The sequence below is a fragment of the Equus caballus genome, chromosome 16 (assembly GCF_041296265.1).
Source record: "Equus caballus isolate H_3958 breed thoroughbred chromosome 16, TB-T2T, whole genome shotgun sequence".
Lineage (NCBI taxonomy): Eukaryota > Metazoa > Chordata > Mammalia > Perissodactyla > Equidae > Equus > Equus caballus.
The window spans coordinates 22604263-22625457 of NC_091699.1; the positions used below are offsets into that span (position 1 = coordinate 22604263).

Sequence of the window (21195 nt, forward strand, 5' to 3'; positions counted from 1 at the left end):
CCGGAATGGTGGGTAGGATGCCCGCCTCCCCAGGAGAAATGCTGGGAGGACCTCCTCTCTCGGCTGTGGCTGCCCCCTAGGCGTGACTAAGTGGGTCCATGACATGGGCACGCAGCCTGCTCCACCGCACCTCTGAGTTCCAGGGGGTTGCAGACCCCCACTGAATGATTCAGCTGAGCACCCCCAGTTCCTAAGCTGCTGCGGCCAGTGCTCACCAGGGAGTTCCCCGCAGGGAGTCATGTGGCCTCCAGAAGAGACACCATTGAAAATGGTGTCGGCAAAAAGACCGCCTTCCAGCCAGTGGATCTCACGCTTCCCTGAGCCCTCAGCTAAGCACACGAAACATCTGGTTCCGCAGCACTTTGACATTCAGAGTTAAGAATTCTTTGATGCAACAGATCTGTAAGCTTTTGGACAAGAAGTGCTCAGACAATCAAAGAGTGATGTGGATGGGGAAAGCACACCGAACGTTACGTTTCTCAAAACACCACGCAGTGGGCTCTGAGCCGGCTGGGCGGCAGGCTGGGGGTGACTTCTGGCTCTCAGTCTTCATCAGGTGACTGCTCACAAGGCTCCTTTAAGTCTTCATGATTGAGGCAGAAACCCGAGTGTGCCAGAGTTTTCTGTGACCGAAAGTAAGGTGATTAACAGAAAACTTCAAAACTGGCCCCTGAAAGATTTAAAGATAGGGCTCATTTGCACACTTCAGAGAGAAGAAAACAAAGTGGGGGTGAAGAGGAATGCATGACAAGGGTGAAAACTACAGGCCATCTCTTCTATACATTAAGAGATCGAATGCAAATGAAGATCATTGTATGTGTATGCAGACAGGTTTGTGTCAGCACGAGTGCTGATAAAATATGGTTTCATTTGGCAGAATCGACAATTGGAGGAAATGAAGGATCTGAGGACTTTTCAATTAATGTGTCCTGACCCTGGAAACCGAACCTGTGAAAATCTGCACTGGCGACCATGAGAATTCCCAATCTCCTTAAAAACGGATCCTGCATCCACCTAGCCCAGGGCCACCAGCGCCCTCCCACTTCCTCCCAACGCCGTGATTATGGAGTACATTCCTAGTCCTTAAAGCTGGACTTGCATCCTGGCTCCGCTTCTTCTGGGCTCTTCCCAGGCAAGTTACTTAACCCCGAGTCTGGCTTTCATCAGTAAGAGAGGTTCCTCGTCCCCTCACTCTGAAACGCGTGTCTTTTTCTCCTCTTCTCTCTGTGTCAATTTTTCCTCCTTCCTCTCTGCTAATCTATCACCCTGGTCTCTTCACCCTTTTCTCTTTCAAAACCCTTTTCAAAAGTCATCTCTGCTGTGAAACCTCCATTTCTCCTCACTCTCAAAGTTCTCTCTTACTAGTTCCCCACTTAGGGTAATTTCAATTCTCAAATACAGTAAGAGATGTGAAAGAGCTTTACAAACCACAGAGGGCTACACACACACAGCAGATTAGGAATACTTCGTCTCAGCACTCACATAACCAGTTTGGATGATCATTTCTTAAATCGGTGTCTGTTTTGTGTCTTCTGTTAGACTCTCACTACTCAAAGCGTGATTCACGGACCAGCAGCTTCGGCATCCCCCGGAAGCTTGTTGGAAATGCAGAATCAAGTCCTGCCAGTGACTGCTGAATCAGAATCTGAATTTTAACCAGATCTCCAGATGATTCATATGTACATTAAAATTTGAGAAGCACAGAATTAGACTTCAAGGGCCTCAAGGGTACAGATGGCACAGAATCCCCAAAAAGCCCTTCAGAACCTGTAGGAGCCTCTGAGCCTGTGTTAGATGGGGCAGCAGTGAAGCTGAAAGGCTGCCTGCGTCCACACACACGAATGATCCTTATATGAACAGACATCACTTGGGGTTTCTTTACATAAAAAGCTTTAAAGTCATATCTGCATAAAAAACACAGCAGGGGTCACTTAGGATAACTCATTATTGGGCAGAGTGCTCAAGTCCTTGACGACCGGGAGGAGAGTCAGTGAGCTGTGGAGTCTTCCTTAACAGCTACTGGCCCCCCTCTCCTCAGAGCGCGCTATGTAAATCAGACTCCCCAGACTTCACAGTTCATGCCTCCTCACTCTACCGTACGCCCTTGAACACTGTAATGAAGTTCAGAGATCACAGGTGTGAAAGCACAGCTGGCCTGGGACTCCCCCAGCGCACGTCTGGTGCCTCCACGGAGCTCTGCCTGAGAAGAGCATGCTGCAAACCTGTGGCGGCTTCGCCTCTTCCTGGCACATGGCGGTCACACTCCCCATCAGCAAGGAGATTAATCTGGGACTCAAATCCCTCCATCATATGATCCCTTCCTGATGATTAGTAAAGCGTCTCCCAGAAAGGCTAGGCCAAGGCCAAAAAAACAAACCATGCTGAACTACACCAAGTGATCATTTTTTAAGATGCCTCTTAGATAGCAGGTTTTATATAAAGAGAAAAAAACCACCATCCATTATCAAGAAGCACGACTGAGTATATAAAGATGGGAAGCCAGGCTGTGGAGTCAGATCTAGGTTAAAACCCTAGCCCCATTAGGCGGCCACGTGCTCATCTCTCTGGGCCTCAGTGTTTCCTTCTTTAAAATGGGGATAACACCACTTGCCTGGTGCTTCTGACGATCACTTGCAAGGACACATGAAACTCCAGAGACTAGCGCCTCGCCTGTGACAAGGGCTCAGTCAACGTCAGGTGTTATTTTTCTGCTGTGTAACTTCCCCACTGGCTCCCAGTCCCATGCTCTGACCTGAGAGGCCAGGCCGGCAGGCCAAGTGGGACCTGCCTCCGGGGGCCCTTGCCGCTCACCTTGATCATTTCTGCCACGTAACTCTCGGGCCCGGTGTACTCCGTGGAGTCCTTCACTTTCACCAGCACGATGAAGCACAGGTAGTGCCACATGTTGTGTTCCTCCTTGATGTGCTCTTCAAAGGTGACTGTCTTGTTGTCAAACTTGTCCCTTTCCAAGCCTAGAGAGAGACAGAAAGCCCCCGGCTCCAAGTAAGCAGCCATGGTGCAGAAAAATCCACCAAGAACCGTCCCTACAGAGGACAGGAGGCTGCGGTTTCACTCTGATCTTTCTAAAGAGCTCGATTCTGCTCGCCTCCTAAATGCGTTCACTTTGACAGCAGAATAGGAAAACACAGGCTATGAATCACACGGACCTGGGTTTGAATCCCGCCTCTGCCACTTACCGGTCACTGTTTGGTCTCCACATGCCTCGCTTGCCTGGGCAGGGAAGCGGAAGGCTGCCGTCGGGCTTCCAGGAGTGTTCGGGGGTTCAAGGGATGTGGGCCTGACGTGCTCACACATAACAGGCAACCAGTGAGTGTGGGGGTCCCTTCTCCCAGGTAAAGGCCCAAATGTAGGCGTGTTCAAAGGTTTTTGAGGAGACAGAATAAGGACAAAAAGAACTTGAAACACATTTTGAATTCTAGCTGGTAAGTTTATATTTTGCCGAGCTCTGGGTGAGTAATTCTGGAACTCGTTTCTGTGTATTCTTGGATTGAGCAAATAAATAAATACACGGTGGATAACGGGAGCCAGATTTCTCACTGTCAGATATGCACAGATACAGAAAGAGAGGAAGATAGAACAGACGCTGTAATGTTGAACTGGAATTAGAGGTATGGGTACAAACTCATCCTTTTTCATATGTATAATAAAATCGACACAGGAGTGTGTGGATACACATGTATGTATCCTCTAGATCTGTGCCCTAATAAGCCCTGGGAGCAGTGGCACGCCAACAGGAATGAGCACACCCAGATCTTGGCTTCTAAATACCCTCCTCCACTAAAAAGAACCAGGGTTCTTTGAAGAAATGGCTGATACCAGGACTCGGTCAGAGAGGGTACAAGGTGGGCTTGAGCCTGGAACAGCACATGGTACTAAAAAAGTAAGAAAGTACATTAAAAAAATGATGGTCTCATGACCAGCACAGAAGCCAGCATGAAGGGGCTGTTGCTGGACAAATCTGGTGCATTCTGAGCGTTAAAATAAATAATGACAGTAAAGGATTATAATGTACTGAATAAAAATCCATGTTACAAATACAAAAGTACAAATATACACACATACACGGGGGGAAGAGAAAGTTCTTGAAGCAAAAAGCCAACTAACAAATGTAGAAGGAATACGAAAATAAGAAAATCATCATTTGGCAACCATCATAATAGTAGACTCAGGCAGGAATCATTGATGGATGCTAAAACTAGCGGGTTAACATTTAATTTGAGGAATAATAGGATATTTACATAGTCTCAAAGTATCTCTCCATAAAATAGTTCTTATTACAAAGAGAAAAGACAGAACTTTAGTGTAGAAACACTAACCAAGTGGTCAAAGTTCATACGAACAGTTATAAGATGAACTGGCATCATGCGCCTCCTGATACGATGCACCGAGGAGAATACAACTTTTTTTGATGTTCCTATAAAAAAATGCATAACCTCAATCTTGCCATGAGGAAACATCAGACAAACTCAAATCAAGGAACATTCTACAAGATAACTGACCTATATTTTTCAAAAATGTCAGTGGAGGGTAAAGAGGCATGATGACTGAATGTAACACATAACCTGGGACTTTCATTTGCTATAAAGACATTATTCGGATAAAGGATGAAATTGAATAGAGTCTATGCATTAGATAATAGTATTATGTCTTGGTTAATTTCCCAATCTCGATAATTACATTGCATATGTATAAGAGAAGGCTCTTGTTTTTAGGAAATATATATTGAAATATTTAGGGATAAAGGGGCATCATGCTGGCCACTTTCAAATTCAGAAAAACAGTATGTGTGTATGAATAAAGTAAATGAAGTATGATATTAATATTTGGGAAATCTGGGTGAAGAATATATAGAAATTCTTTGTACTATTCTTTTGAATTTTCTGTAATTCTGGAATTATGTCAAAATAAAAAAGTCAAATAGTTTTAAGGAGGCAAAAAGCAAAGAATTTAAGTATTTAAATGGAAAATGCTCATTTTTTGAGTTGACGTACCAGTAGGAAATTTAGATATTTAGTAACTGTATTATGAATGATCCGGAATTGATTACTCAGCTCCCAGATTCCTACCTGATTAGTTTACATCGACATGTATTTCCCTGTAGTTATACTGAAAACGATTCCTTTGATGCCCCGGGTACCTCTCTTATGGAGCAGTTTATCATCGAGCAGCTACCACATGCAGGTTTTACGCTAGGAGTGTTACAGAAACTAGCTCTCCCAAGTTCCACAATATTACAGAGATGTGCATATGACTGTACCCATTTTATAGATAAGCAATGAAGGTTCAGAGAAGTCAATTGACTATACCAAGGTTACACAGCTAGTAAGTGGCAGAAGCTTAATCAGAACCCAGGTCTGACTCTTGAGCCCAAGCTCTGAATGTTTTCACCATATGCTCTAAGAGGAATATTTTTTCACTTAAAGCCTGATACCAGCTGCACTGAGGACATCCACAGGCTGGAGCTGGATGAAAGATCTCCATTCTAGTCATTTAGAATGGGACTAAGAGATGCTCGGGCAGCCCAACAACCAAAAGACCCCAAGACATATTCATTTCAAATAACGTGTGATGACATTCTTCTATCCAACACTCTATTCCTTCAAACAAACTGGTTACTGCCGCACAGAATCCACGGGCACTGCAAGTACTTCCCAGCAGAAGAGAGGCAGAGCACAGGCCCACTCAACACCAGGGGCAGAGATGCTCGAGAACACCGCAGCGCCCCTCTAGTGAAGAGCCGGGCAGCACGCAATCCTGTCACCCCCGCCCCCCTGCTCTGTCGGGCCTGGCTTCCCTGCTACAGCCGGGCGGCAACACTCACCACAGATAAAGCATGTGGTCTTTAAGATCTCCTCTTTCTTCTGCTTTTCACTCCTCAGGTCAGCAAAGGTGTCAATGATGACCCCGAAAATCAGATTAAGGACGATGATGATGACCATGAAGAAGAACAAGAGGTCATAGATCACTCTAGCAGCAAAGAGGGGTTCCTGGAAAAGTGGGGTTTCCGTCAGTCTGGTTACCCCACTACCCTTCGGTCCACAGAGCTCAGGGCAGGAGGAGGACGACTTGCACCGAGGTCAGATGTCCCAACACTCCCGGTTACCCTGAACCCCCTAGCACGCATCGGTCTACTTTGGTGGCAGCTAACTGGGCATCAAACTTTCAAAGCCACAACTGCCACCTCTTTTCATACCCTGTGTCTAAACTGTGGATTCTCCAAGTGTTGTGTGGCACGTGCAGGAGGGTAGCTTCCTGGTTTCTAAGATGTTTTGGAAATACGTTCAGGTGGGCCAGACCCACCTGAAGGAAATAACCATGAATACACTGAGTGGGGGACTGTCGCCGCCCCTCTCCAGGCAGCTGGGCTCCCCGCACTGTCTCGGCGTGATGAACGAGAGGAACGCAGCCTTAACGAGCTCCTTCTGCGCGTCTGCTGCTCGCCACTCCCGGCTCTGCCTTCGCGTCTTCAGTTTACGCTCAGGCCCACTGCGTTGTGCTCTCACCACCCACCCCCGCCCCGTTCCTCTTCCTTCCCCTCGGGATTCCTACCTCTTTGGAAGGCTTCCTGAGCACATCTCCGACTCCGCCCCCGCTCCGTAGCCCGTGACTCAGCACCGTGACGATGCACATGAGCAGCGTCTCGCACGTGTGCTCTTTATCTTGCTCTGTCTCTTCGGCAGGGACCAGCTCTACGAACACAGCAAGGAATAACAGATTTAAAACGTGAGGGAAATGAGATGCCGTGATTTTGAGATTATGTTTCCCGAATGCCATCTCACAAGCTGACAGATGGGAACAAGAAAGAATAACATTAAGGAATCAAGTGTCAAATAGTTGCTTTCAAAAAGCTGAAGTCGGCTTGGCAATTCTGTTTTCATCACTAAGCCCTCCTAATTTCTCGAGCCATGTCAGAATTGCCCTTCCCTCTATTAAATCTAAATTTTCCCTATCCTTTCCAGATTTTAAACTCCGGTCCCAGCTCTGAATAGGTGTTTGACCTTACATAAGTTGCTAAATACTCTGAGTCATGAGCATCTCTTCTCAGCTGAGGGTAATGCCACAGGACCCAGGCTCCTCACTGGGGAGGGTTTGAGGGCCAAATCCAGCAACATTTTATAGCAGGTCCTCTGGATAAATTGCTTTATATTTGAGGCTGTCCATTGTTACTGGTTTTTGAAGGAAGAACCATGCCTTGCTGCCCACCTTGTTCTTTTCTCCAGCTGTGGTGAGAATGGTCTTGCTAAAACACAGATCTCATCATATCACTCCCCTTGCAACAACTTCCAATCATCCTTTGGATGAAGTTTAACCTCCATAGCCTGACATGTAAGACCTTTCATGATCTGGCCCTTTGTCGGCCTCTCTGACTTCACTTCTTGCTACTCTTCCTCTTCATGATCAGTATCTCCCTACCTCCAAGCCTTTAGACATGCTATTCCGTCCAACTGGAATACCTACCCCTCCTTCTTCACCTAAGATTCTACTGTTTTAGTTTAACTATCACATCCTTAGTAATACTCTTACTCCAGTATTAGGCTGGGTGCCTATGTTCTGTATTCCATCCTTACTCCCAGCATTTAGCATACTCTCTAGAGACCATCAATGTGCTTGCCTGCCCTCCCACTATATTACTGTATCTTAGAGGACAACACAATCCCTGAAAGATAGTGGGCACTCAGTAAATATTGGCTCACTCAAGCAAGCAGATATCTTCTTCCCACGTAGCATTCTTTTCCCTTCATCTCCCTCCTCTTTCCCAGCCTTTCCCCATTGCTACTAGCACTACTTCTGAGCAGTGAATCTGCTTTCATCTGCTTCCAACGTCCTGGGCACCGTCTAAGCTTCTAGAGGAGCCTGGCACAACGTGGGGCTTAAGGCTACAAGGTCCTACCTTCTTTGGGTGCAGGAGAGGAGCAATTCTCCCCAGTCTCCACCCTACACACGTCAGAGTACAGGAACTCACTCGCCAAACTCTCCCTGGCATCTGGGGAAGGGAAGGAAATTTCACGATGAACAATCCGGCAGCATATGGTTAAAATGTTTCAAGTCCCCGATTCACGGCTGATTAAACAATTCTTTACATAAATAACACCCTACGATCCTGCATAGAAATTCAAAGCAGAGATGTAATTTACACTTTCATTTGGTGATCTGGATGGGAAAAAAGCCAGAAATGTCAATTCCTCTAGGCTTACTAGAAATATCGCACTTAAATAGCACCTCTCCAACTTTAAAGACAAACAGCTGAAACTCTTCGACAACTACTACTGAACATACAGACTCCAGCAAGACTTATTCCAAGCCTGCATGAGCAGCATCAGTGGGCATTAGCGGATGCCTGAGGTCCAGACCCGTTTAGTTCAGAACCCTAGGATGGTCGGCAGGAAATGACATTCAGTGGAGCAGGAGATGCACGCCAAGAACGCAGTATCTGGGAGGCAGTAGTAGGCTGCCTGGCTTAGTTAGTCACAATAATTCTAGTTTGTTCCTTGGACTCAGGGTGCCTGGCTACCTGATGAAAAACCAGTAATATTGTGCTAAGTAGTGTCAAAGATTTTCACTGAAGGAAAAAGCCCTTGGATGTGTCACTCAATTATATGGTCATTTTTTTCATTCTCAGAATTGGAAATCTCTTCCATTCCTGCCTTAAATGAAAATAATAGAAGCTCACTATAAAACATGCAAGTAGTAAGAAAGCCCCAGAGATAGCCACTGCCAACAATTTGGGGGTATATTCTTCCATATTTTAAAAGACATATATGAGCTTTTTAATTTTTAAAAAATATACATGGATCCTACTGTAGTTATTCTTTTGCAGTTTCCCACGATATCTTGTGGGTATTTTTCCATGAAAGTTTATAAAGATGTACCATGTCTGCGGGGCACACCACCCCATGAACGGACCATACGCTAATGCAAGACGAACCCCTCCCTTATACTTAGATTGCTTCCACTTTCACACTGCTTGTGAACACGCTTCCATGTACTTGTGTTTCTACATGCATAGTCAGCAGGTTTCCCCTTTAAGGATAAATTCCTAGAAGTAGATTTCCTAAGCCACAGGGATGCATACTGTGCTTTCAATATATCCAGTCAAATTGTTTAAGAAAAAGTTGTACTAGTTTAAAATATGACTTTAGTGAATAAATTAAATGTAGGATCTGGACACTCACGCTTAGCATGTGATACACCATACACACCCTCTGAATAAAGAACTAAGCCCTGTATTCAAAATTCATGCTCTGGGATTTAGGAAAATACAACAGAGAGATTCCTAAAGTCATTGTTTTCTTTAGGTCAGTTACAATCAGGAAATATTCTTTTAACATTAAAAAAAAGATGAGACGATCCCAAACCCACCTGGAAGAGCTGTTTCATTGGGCAGCCTATCTACTTCCAAGATGAAATCATCCTTGAAAAAAAGATAGCCCACTATTGAGAACAGGTAAACCAGGATCAAAGCCAGAACCGCTGTCAGGATGATGGACCGTCCATTGCGAGTGACGCTTTTAATGACATTAAGCAGAGTCTCTTCTCTGTACACTAAATCAAAAAGCTTTAAAAACAAACAAAAAGAAGACAAGGGGACAATTTTAAGAAGCCTCTATATTAGATGGACATCAATATCCCACGATGAAAACTTGATTTATAGAGAATTCACCTCTTGGAAACTCAAAAACAACATGCTATTATCTTAACACAACATCTTGCATGTCTTCATGGTGAAAATTGAGATGGTAAAATGGAGGAAAAATAAACAAAGAAAAGGAGAGCAGGAAACAGTAGCAATTTCAAGTAGTGTACATACAATTTAGAGGTCCTGGAAATAGAGAAAATACAGAGCTGTACCGGTGAGTCGCAGAGAGCGAGGGAGAGGGAAGTGACGAGGGTCCTGGGACGCAATCATTTAGGGAGTATTTACTGAGTTTCTATTAAGGGCCGACCACTCTGCCTATAGGATTACACAAGTCCTGGTCCTTGCCCTCCTGGAGCTTAGAGTCTCTGGAAGGCCAACGTACAACAGGCCAGTGCAGGGAGCAAGGACTGTGGAGTCGGACAGAGGTTTAAATCTTAGCTCAACTACTTGTTGCCATCAGGACCGTGGGCTAGGAACTTTCTCCTTCCCCTCTGAGCCTCAGTGTCCTCATGTGCAGACTGGAGGACAGAGAGTTAATGTGAAGAATAAATAGACCATGTACATACAGTACTTTGCATACAGTTACACTTATGTGCTGGCTAAGTACACAAGAAATGGTAATTATCATTAATTTCCTGATGAAGAGACTGGGCCAAGGTCACAACAGAGTATGGGCAGGGACACTGGTGGTGGTTACCCACGAGGCAGCCTAAACCCTTCCCATCCCCCTAGTGGGGGCAGCGACCCCCTGCAGTTCACAATGTGTTCACAGTCTAGGCTTGCCCTCTGCTAAGAAGTTGGCCTCCTGAGAAATGGAGGATCCCTGTAGGTGCTTATAGGTATGTGAGGACCGATGGCTGGCTTTCTAAGAACTACCGTCTCAGACATCTGGCTGGAGGAATGGTGCAGGGTGATGGGAGGAGAGCTCTCTGGGGTTATTCTTGGACCTGGGAGCTAGGTTAATATGGCCTCTGAGCTGACATCTAATCCTCTCCTGAAGGTTCTGCCTCCACTGTGGCTTTGGGGAATGACTGTGTACAGTGACGTGAGTCAGGGAACAAGGATTTAAATCCTGAGTCTGTTTTTAATTTGTTGCACGATGTTGATGGAACCATGTAACCTCTCTGGACCTCAGTTTCCTCCTCTGTAAAATCACTGGACTGAACTAGCTGATCCCCCAGTCCCTTTCCATTTAGAATTGTACATCTGAGTTCATTTTCTGGTCCATTAGCCCTTCTGCCTCCATAACGCCAATCTGTGTCCTGAGACCAGTGTGAAGGGTACCAGTAAAGTAGGATACTTCCAAGGAAGCAAGGAAGAGGCGTTTAGTCAACATAAGAGTACAAAAGGCTAATGGTACTGGTAATGTTGGTTAAATATTTCCCAGCAACACACTATAGAGCGGTAAGTAAGAGCAACTTCAGACGACAAGAAATGACACTTGTTTTCTGAGTAAGAACGGTAGAGATTATACAGCCCCCAAATCACTGAAATGACAAGTGATTTTTTTTCTTTTCATACATCTATAATTCCCTATTTTAAAACAATGGACATGTGTTACTTTATAAAGAAAAAGCTTTCCTCCAATTAGAAAACTACACATGTTCCATGGAGAAAACTTTGAAAACACAGAAAAGCACAAAGAAAAACAAAAATGACTAATAACCCTGCCATCTATAGACATCTACTCAACCAGTTATTTCCTTCCAAAATAATTTTAAAGAATTATTTGAAAAAATCTAATATATACACATTCTTACAAAAATATTATACCATAACATTGGCATATAGTCAGCCTCTTTCACCAAGAAGTCATAAACAATTTCCTGTAAAAAAGGATCACCTAGTATTTCACTGTATGGAAAGTCACAGTTTACTTAACCAATATCTTTTCTTTTTTTTTAAACAATCATGATATTTTCAATTATATGTCATTAAAAATAATGCTGTGATGAACCCCTCTGTACTTGCCTCTATACATACTTGTCCAGTTACTTCTTTTTGGTGAATTTCCAGAAATGGAATTGTTGGATCAAATGTTATAATACAAACTTATTACCCCATTGCCTTCCAGAAAGGTTGTACCAATTTATACTCACCACTGTTAGAGAACGGTGCCCATTTTAGGACACTGTCACTAGAACCGGGCATGATCATGCTTTTGACCCTTTCCTAATGTCACAGGTACAACACGGGATCATGCTGCTGTTTGTTTGTTTTGCTGGGGAAGATTCGCCCTGAGCTAACATCTGTTGCCACTCTTCCTCTTTGTTTTCCCCTCCTCCTCCTCACAGCTCCAGTGAATGGTTGTATATTCTAGTTGTCAGTCCTTCTGGTTCTTCTATGTGAGCTGCCGCCACAGCATGGCCTTCAACAGATGAGTGGTGTGGTTCCATGCTGGGGAACTGAACCTGGGCCACCAAAGCGATGAGAGGGCCGAACTTTAACCACTGGCCATCAGGGCTAGCTCCACGCTGTTGTTTTAATTAACATGTTTTTGTTTACTATTAAGAACGAACATTTTTCCATGTTTAGTGACCATCTGGATGTCTCCTTTTGTTAGCTACCTGCCTATGAACTTTGCACATTGCCATCTTAGGGTGTTAATATTTTTCTAAGGACACAGCTTGGATGCAGGCTTCAGCCAGTCTCGGGGGCCCAGCACTTCGATTAGGCCACAGTTTCCTACTCTCCCTTCCTGGCCTGTTGGCCTGGACCTTTCACAACCCAGTGTGGGTCTTCCCTGCTGGAGGTCTCTGTCCAATTCCTTTCTCTCGCTGGCTTTCATTATTTGTGGAATAATTTGAATGGTTTCAGTATTTGTCTGTGGTTCTCAACAGACACGTTAAATACTGCTTTTGACACCAACAAGAACACATCACTTGAGGTCACAGACAAGTCAAGGCTGAGACAGCTTAGAAAACATCCAGAAGCACATATGAGAGGTGTCCAGCTACAATTTGGTTTGATGCTATTAAGTTTTTCTGAAAGTGAACTGAGCTCAGGTAACATGGTGGGAAGCTCTGAGTTACTCTATCCTTCTGTGACAGATTAGAGATTTGAGGGCACGAATGCAAACTGAAATGGGAAAAACCAGTTTCTTTGAAGCAGGGACTTTTTCACAAGCTCAAATGAAAAGCAGTTCAGGGCTGTGCTTAAGAACTTAGACTTGGGAGTCAAGAGAGTTGAGTCGCTATCCTATCTCTGCCACTTACTCACTGTGTGACCCCAGGCAATTTACCTTAACCTCACCAAGCGCCAGTTTCACCATCTGTAATTTGGAGATACCATCTACCTCAAAGGTAGTTGTGAGAAAGAGTATGAAAAGAGCACACAGCGAACACTCAATAAATAGTAGTAACTATTATTTTCTAGACTGTGAGGTCCGTCAGGGCAGGGACGATACTGGTTTGTCTCGTCATGACACCCCCCACATCTAGCACTGGCACCACCTGGCATTGCGAGTGACCAAAAGAAGAGGGTTCGAATGAGCAGAAAAGGAAAGGGAGCCAACTGGATGTAGACTGTAGGAGAAGTCAAACTGTCCCCACGAGAGATGGCATTGTCTGAAGGGGAATCGCCAGCATCTTGGCAGACCCCTCAGCAGGGATGAGGGAGACTCCGACTGAACTCTGCCTCCCTGCCGACCGAGGACAGGAATTAGTTGGATTGGCAGACACGGGTCTCCCTGACTCACAACCCAGAACCTCGTCCAGGGACATTACTGCATGAGACAAAAAAGCTCAGAAATATACACGGAGTTCTAAAGAGTTGTGCCACAGAGTGACCAAAATAGGCCGCATAATGGCAACCACAAGTACAGCCAGAGACCTCTTTGCCTAAAACCTCAAAGTATAGCCAGACCTATTTTAAAATGAGGGAGAAGAATCCATTCCCCTCAGTCTGCCAACACCCACCGCTAATGGAATGAGCTAATCCGGATGACCTGAATGGTGAATTCTTTATATGGTGCTTTAGATGGGACAGCGAATATGTGATGACAAAGACAACAATAATAGCTAGCAATTGCAAAGCATTTACTCTGTGGCAGCGCTATTCTAAGACCCTGACACACACAGTTGCAGATAATCCCTAAAACAGCCCTGTAAGGGAGATATATTGTTCTCATTTTGTAGATGGGGAAACTGAGGCACGGAACAGCTAAGTAACCAGCTCAGAGACCACATGGAGAGCACCTCCTCGAAGAGCTTTCCTTGTTCTGCCTTTTGCAAGTAAGTCCCTCGTCTGAAGACAACACTGAGGTCTTGACCATTTTTTATCCTCGTAAACATTTTAATACTTCTAGTTCCATTATGGCTGGTTTTGCTTGCAGAGAGGTCAGTTTTATGCTTCCTGTCGTTTGATGTAGATACGAGAAAATGGTGTCTTATCTACAACTCTACAGGTCTGGATAATTTAAAAACCTGCTCAGGAGGAAGGTGACAGAACCAACTCATTTTATAGACTATCAAGACATTGACCACTTGGCTCAGATTGTAACAAAATAACTTCTACTGAAAAGGTCTCCAGAACCAACAAATCCATCAAGCTCCTTATCATGGATCTCTGGATTTTGAAAATAGCTCCTGCTCTTATTTTCACCACGTGTTTTCACTGGAAAATAGATCCCATGAGAATCGTAAGAAGACGACAGTCTGAAAAATATTCTCCCTGGTAAGCCCTGGCTGAGTCCAAGAAATAAAGAAAAACAAAGGTATAAGGGGAAGAATATCTCCTGATCCAGATGGCAGGCATCATCCATTACTGAAAAGTAAAAGGTCTGATGTGCACACACGCGGTGGGACCGTGCACCTCCAGGGCTCCTAGTAGCTGACCTGCTCCCGGGGTAACTTTCCTCTCCAGATCCCCCAAACCTTGTGTGCAGGGGAGCTATGACCTTGTTAGGCCAGGCACACCCATCACCATTAAAAGAAGTGGTCTGTGATGAGAGGGAGGATGCTGGACACTCTCCTGGTTTTCAACAGGTAAAATCTTTCAACACCAGGAACTCACCAGCAAACTGTAGAAGAATTCATGCACAAAGAGTCCCATGGCGCAGATCAGCAGATACAACAAATGATAAAGGAACTCCACATCCAGAACCATGGCTCGGTAGCCTCTGGTGAATGTTCCACAGTTGCCCACAAAGCTCATTAGAAAGATGATTTTATTGCAGACCTGAGAACAATGACAGGAACAGTCAGATAAGCATGGACTATGCCACACTTCAGACTCTTCAGGAGAGCTAAGGGCAATTCTCACCCAAACGTATTTCAGTAATTGTGCCCAAACTAAAGCTTCCTTTTGCATCAAGTGCCCACCAAGCCCGCTAAGAACTATTTTTTGCAGCTCTAAGTAATTTCATTACTTTGCTTTTCAGGCATATTACAAGTTACGTGGTAGTCAAATAACTTTGTGTGCAAGAGTAATCAAGTGGCATTTGTGTATGACAAAAACAAAATTAACACATACTGAAATTATGATTTTCAAAATGAGATATGAATCATTTCTAACATTCTGAGTTAGTCAAACACAGAAGTCACCTCAATCCACAAACCCTGTGATCAGCATGATTAAGAGCGTTTTCTGAATTTCTGTTACGTTCTAGGCATTATAGGGTTGCAACTTAACGAGAAGCAACCAGTTCTTGTCTTTCATTGCTCCTAATTTCACAGGGAAAATGAGAATTTTCTTGGGAAAACAAAAAAACAGTAAGGGACTTCAGGATGGGTCCTATTCCCCTGCCCCCTCTTTTGGGAATAACTTCTACTTTTCCTCCAGGGATCCATCCTTTTCCACGTATCAGTCCTTGATGTCGGGCTGGGAGTGGGAGGCTGGGGGGTGTGCTCCCTCCCTCCAATCGGAACATTATATTCCCCTGGCAATAACGATTGGTTCAGGGATAGGCAAGTGACCAAACGGAGCCAATGATACCCACTGAGGTCTTCCCTGGCACTGCAGCAAAAGACAATTTTGTTCTTTCCCCCGACCTTGAACTTGCCAGAAAGTAAGCTCTGAAGCTGTTGGCATGCATCCTGCCATACCATGGAGCCTTAGAGTACCACCAGTGCAGAGCCAAAAGATGGGAAAAAGGAACTGGGCCCTGATGCTCTTATCTGTGCACCTGTATTCAGCTACACCTGAAGGTTCTTGATTTCTCAGTCACATAAACCGATACATTTTCTTTTTTGCTTAAACTAGTATGGATAAGGTTTTCTGACACTTGCAATGGAAGGTTGTTCCACTGCATGATTTAGTTCCACTTTTGACAGAAACCCATGCCTAGAAGTCTGTCTCCAGCAACATGTTGATGGAAAAACTTGAATCAGGAGAAGGCTGGAGAGAATGCTTTTCGGATACACTTGGTAAAACCATCTTCTGCTACCCTAGCTAGCTTGGCCACAGGTGCTGGGGAAATTCTGCCAGCTAATCTGGTGGGTCAGTGTAAGCGAGCTTCTCAGCAATCAGATAAGCGAGGAAGCCAACACCCATAGAGAACATTCGGCTTTCTCAGACAGACTAAACCTTCAACCCACCAGTTGTTTTGTTTTGTTTTTTCCCAATATTCTAAGCTTCGCCAGTGTAGGATCTTTCATAGGGTGAGAAAGTATCGTCGACTCTGGATGAACTGTGGTGATGGGGTTTCAGGAAAAAAAAAAAGGCCACGCTCTGGTTGACATTCCAGGACGTCAAACATGCCCAGGCTCTTGCTATCTAAACAACAGAGTAATCCACTTCACTTGAATCCAGTCTCCCCTTTACCTCCTGCCCTCATTTCCCCATTGCTCCACCAGCAAATATCCCCTATTCATGGTCTTAGTCTGCTGGCCCCACTGCCTACTGACCCTGCTTGATCAACCTTGGATCTGGCCTTCATCCCACCTCCACTGGGGCAGCTCTCCCCAAGTCCTGTTCTGCAAGGGACATGCAGCAGTCTTCCCCTGTCTGCTCTGAGCACCTACCCCAGCTCCCGCGGCACGACAGGGCTTTCCACCCAGTCCTTGTCACCAGTCTCCTCGCCTTGGCCGCCAGGACACCATCCTGGCCTGCTTCGCTAGCTCTCAGATCTCCAACATGCCTTCTCTCTGTCCAGAGCTCCTCTTTCTTCTCCCATATGCTCCATGTGGGTGTTGCTCTTTTTTCATTCCCTCTAAATAATTATTCTAGTTGTTTTATCTGCCCCCAGCTAATGTTATTATAAGTGGTAGAAATTATCTAACTTGAGTCTTCCCCCAACTGATTTATGTTCAAGAAGGGATAACCGTCGAATGATTAAAGGCCGGGGAAACAAAAGAACCAGACAGCCTACAGAAGACAACCTCTGAAACACTGAGAGGTTTTCCTCTTTTTCGTTTGTTTATTCTGTTTCCTTCTTAATAGCTTCTACTCACTGCAGGCGATGCCTACATTCCCATCTCCAACACTGGTGTGTCTTTGTCACTCTAGTCAAGCATTTCCAAATGCCAGAGCTAAGATTAATAACTTGTCACCTCAAGTCCAGTAAATCAACAATTTAAGTGTATTTTCACCCTGAAAACTAGGTCTTTGCATGACTTCATTTTAGCTGGATGCATTTATTATTCTCCCACTTATCCATGACTGAAAATCTGGAGTGAGAGTTGCCTCCTTCATCACCCACTCAAGACAGTATTACCTTCTTTGCCTGGAGAAGAGGCCCTAGACCAAGACCCTACCTTGCTTTCAGGTGTAAGCCTCTGACTCTATGCCTGCCACATGTTACTATTTCTGTTGCAGCTCTGACATGTGTACCTTCCTTCTTTCTTCTAAGCTATGACCAAGATGTAGGCTTGTCACATCTAATCAAAAGCTCTGCTAGAGGCCCTAAATGGTCCCCCTGCCTCCAGTCCCTTCCACTTGAATCCACATAATGTGCCACTACTGAATGAATTTTCTCAAGAATACCTCTTTGTATATACCATTTCTTTGCTCAAAAAACCTTGAGACATTTCCCACTTCTGGGAAAAGACTTTCCCAACCTATATTCTGTACCACACTAATCCCAAGGGATACTTAAAAATAAAAACTGTTTTTTTAAATATGTTTGGGAGACATAGATACGCCATTTTGCTTTCTTGGAAATTCATGACCCATACCAGTGTGTTAAAGTCTCAGAAATCCTGCAGTAGAAAACTTTTAATTTTGTTTAACCCAGCATTTCCCACATTGATTTAACTATGGAACCACATTTTCACCTAAGATTTATCAATTGTGAACATATTTTAGAAACGCTGGCCTGCAGCATGAAGCCCAAGTGCATTATCCTGAAATTCAGTGCCCAGGTGACTTGTACAGGATCAGGTCCTACATGTCACTGCATGAACCACGTGGAGGTGAAACTCAACTGTTTACTGTCTCTCGAGACTGTCCTGGGCTTCCCTACTGCTTTGGCCTATGGAGCCTATGGGAAAAATGCTCTTCTCAATCCTGGCTTCCTGGCCAGGTCCGTTCCATTCTTTAACACAGAACTTCAGCCCTGTCTCCTCCTAAGCTTGTCAGCTTGGAGTGTCTCTTCTCCTCTGATGTCCTTGCTGACTTTGTCATCTGAGTACCCATTTGGGGCCATTTTTTGTTGCAATGAATTACTATATTAACCTTATTTTGCAATGTGATTTCCATTTTTGTACACTGACCTCAGCTTCCTTATATGCTCAGGGCAGAAACTGCTGGCAGGCCATTTTAGACCCCAACAGTGCCTCACATGTCCCAGCTGCCTCCTCCCTTTTACCAGGAAACCTCTCCCCAATATATCTTATCTCTTACATCAGCTGTCTCCACTCCCTAAGAACTCTCCTAGAGATGAGCTTGGATTCTATAGTGAAATAGCATTTCCAAACATCACCACTGACTTTTAAAGAACTCTCTCTGAGTCTCTAACCTCTGTACCTGCTTCATCTCTGTGTTTGAACAATTCTTCTGGCCTCTCCTCTCTGTTCTGTGTGGCCCTCAATGTTTGATCGTTTGACTTATTGGCTAAAATCTCCTGTTCCAGCAAACTTTTGGCCAGATTGGCAAAACTAATTTAAATCACAACTGTTCTTCCTCCTCCTGCCTAACTTCTAAGAGGGATATTCCCTAAAAACGAGATTGTTGATGCCTGACTAACACATTAAGACGTTCACGGTACCGTGAGATGGTTAAGAGGGAGATGTCCACCCACAACTCTCTCTTGCTCCTGCTATTTTAACAGTTGACCCAAACACTATTTTTCTGCATTGAAAGCCAAGATTCTAGGGACCAGAATGGAAGGCATTCCTGTTTTCACATAAACAAAAAAGCAGCTATGAAGTTATTCATACTTACGTTGAAAGCTCCCAGAAGAAACAATGTAGGTTGTAACCCAACTGAAAATATCAACCGCAGGATCGTGGAAGCAATTAAGGCTCGGATGCCATGGGGCTTGGGGAGGGCAATGACGATGGCCAGAGAGATAAGCATGGCTGTCCACAGTAGTCCCGACCAGTGCGGCTCCAGTGTTCCTGGAAGGACAAGGCAGGGTGTTCACAGATCAGAGTTTTCACCGAGTAGAGGTGACAGACCAAACTGGGTTTAATTACACTTTCTTCAATCACCTCTCTGGGCTTATTTGTCTCAGCTCTCATCTCCAGTTCTCTGCCCCAGAAATAACTGGTCACATCCGTGTTTTCTGAACTCTGAGCCTTTACACATGTTCCCTCTACCCAAGAAATTCTTCTTTCTTTCCTGTTCATCTTCGGTTTAGCTTTGCTATTACCTTTTCTAGGAACCCTCCCCCATCCCCTTCTTCCTCACAAAACTTGCCACGTGCTCCATCCTTCCCTGAGTTCTCTGTCCCCCTTGGTCATCCCTATAGGACACTATTTCCTAGTGGTCAGTCTACTTGTCCTTCTCTCCCCTGCCGCCTCCTCCACCCCCATCAGACTCCAAATTCCACAAGGGAAGCTCTTGGCACCCAGGTGGCAGTCATCAAATGCTTGTTCAATAAACAAAACTCATACATGTGTCACACCTCATTGTTAGGAAAGGTGAACTGGAAGCCTAAACTTCTAATTTTTATTAAAAGTACGCAAAGGGAAATTGTACGTCCCCCGCCTGAATCAGATTTCTTCCAGGGGAGGAAGAAGACAACTTCCGTATCGTTAGCATCATCCTACAATTAGACTATCCTTGTAGTCAAAGAGCTTATACCAGTGTTTGTCATCTCTTGCTATTGCAAGTTCTATTTAGAGTGTCCCACGAGATGGCCTGGTTATATAACATGAGCCAACATGGCTAAAAATATAGTTCTGTAAAACACTCATTAAAAAAAAAAACACCCCTATTTCAAATGCTATCACATTTTGAGTCTCCTTCAGATGTAAACAAGCAGCACTACATGATTAAGGCCACTTATATAAAGGAGTTTCACTTCTCCAGAACTGCTAGCATGGCAGCACCACCCAGGAAAGGGACAGCCTCGCGGGTTACAGCTCTTCCACGAGCCTGCTGGCTGCCCTAGTTCATTTGGTCCACACCCGCCGAGACTCACTTTCTCTCTAAAAACCATTCTCCCAGCCCTAGCTGCTTACATCTTCCCTTTTGATATCCTTCAAAAGGAAAACCTGATTAGAAATGGGCACAAAGAGGCAGAAGCTTTTCAGAAATGCAGGAAGAAGTAGATACTGGGGCATATGTGTCACTTCTTGTGCATTAAAAAATTGTTAGATGTCATATTAATCTCTTTATGTTGATTATGATTTATTTAATCCTCTAGACCACGCTCTGAGGTTGGTACTGTTATCTCCACTTTACTCTAGAGAAAACTGAGTCTTGGGTTACACATCCTCCCAAAGGTGACACAGCAAATGGCTGGAGAATATATGCTTCTGAAGTCGATGGTCCTTAACCACCATTTTTTAAAAAACCCATAAAACCCATCCATTTTAAGTGTACAATCCGATGAATTGTAGCAGTTTATGCAGTCATATAACTACATGTAACTGCCGACACAATCAGATATGAACGCTTTCATCACCCTGAAAGGTTTCCTTGTGCCCTTGAAGTTGATATCCTGCCCCATCTCTACCCCCAGGCAATGACTGATGTGCTTTCTATCACTGTTGCTGTGCATTTCCTAGAATTTCATAAAAATGGGGAAAAAACCCTATTAGTAGGTAGTCTTCTTAATTCTTTCACTTAGCAAATTTAATTCATTTTGGTTATTGTGTATATTAACATTTTGTTCTTTCTATTGCTGAGTAGTCTTTTATAATAAGCATATACCACAATTCATTTATCTACTCAATAATTAACAGATATTTGAGTCGTTTGCAGTTTGGAGTTATTACAAATAACACTACTGGAAACATTCAAATACAAATCTTGGAGTAGCTGTATGTTTTTATTTCTCTTGGACAAATATATGGAAATCGATTTTTGGATCCTAAACATATGTATAACTTTATAAGATACTACCATACTGTTTTCCAAAGAGACTGTACCATTTTTCCTTCCCATCAATAATATATGGGAGTTCCACTCGCTCCACATCATCACCAATA

The 21195-nt window shown here is 44.3% G+C and overlaps 1 protein-coding gene across 10 annotated transcripts in view; it reads right to left on the reverse strand.

Annotated features, from left to right (window-relative positions):
• The window catches only part of ITPR1 (inositol 1,4,5-trisphosphate receptor type 1), a 318979-nt gene that overhangs the window by 24291 nt on the left and 273493 nt on the right, over positions 1 to 21195 (reverse strand). For all 10 annotated transcript variants that reach the window (XM_023620051.2, XM_023620049.2, XM_070238558.1 and 7 more), the window contains 7 exons: positions 18980 to 19155; positions 14672 to 14836; positions 9382 to 9577; positions 7913 to 8005; positions 6571 to 6710; positions 5843 to 6008; positions 2812 to 2972 (listed from right to left, as the gene is read on the reverse strand). In XM_023620051.2, coding sequence (XP_023475819.2) covers positions 2812 to 2972; positions 5843 to 6008; positions 6571 to 6710; positions 7913 to 8005; positions 9382 to 9577; positions 14672 to 14836; positions 18980 to 19155 — 1097 coding nt within the window. The remainder of the gene's footprint in view (positions 1 to 2811; positions 2973 to 5842; positions 6009 to 6570; positions 6711 to 7912; positions 8006 to 9381; positions 9578 to 14671; positions 14837 to 18979; positions 19156 to 21195) is intronic.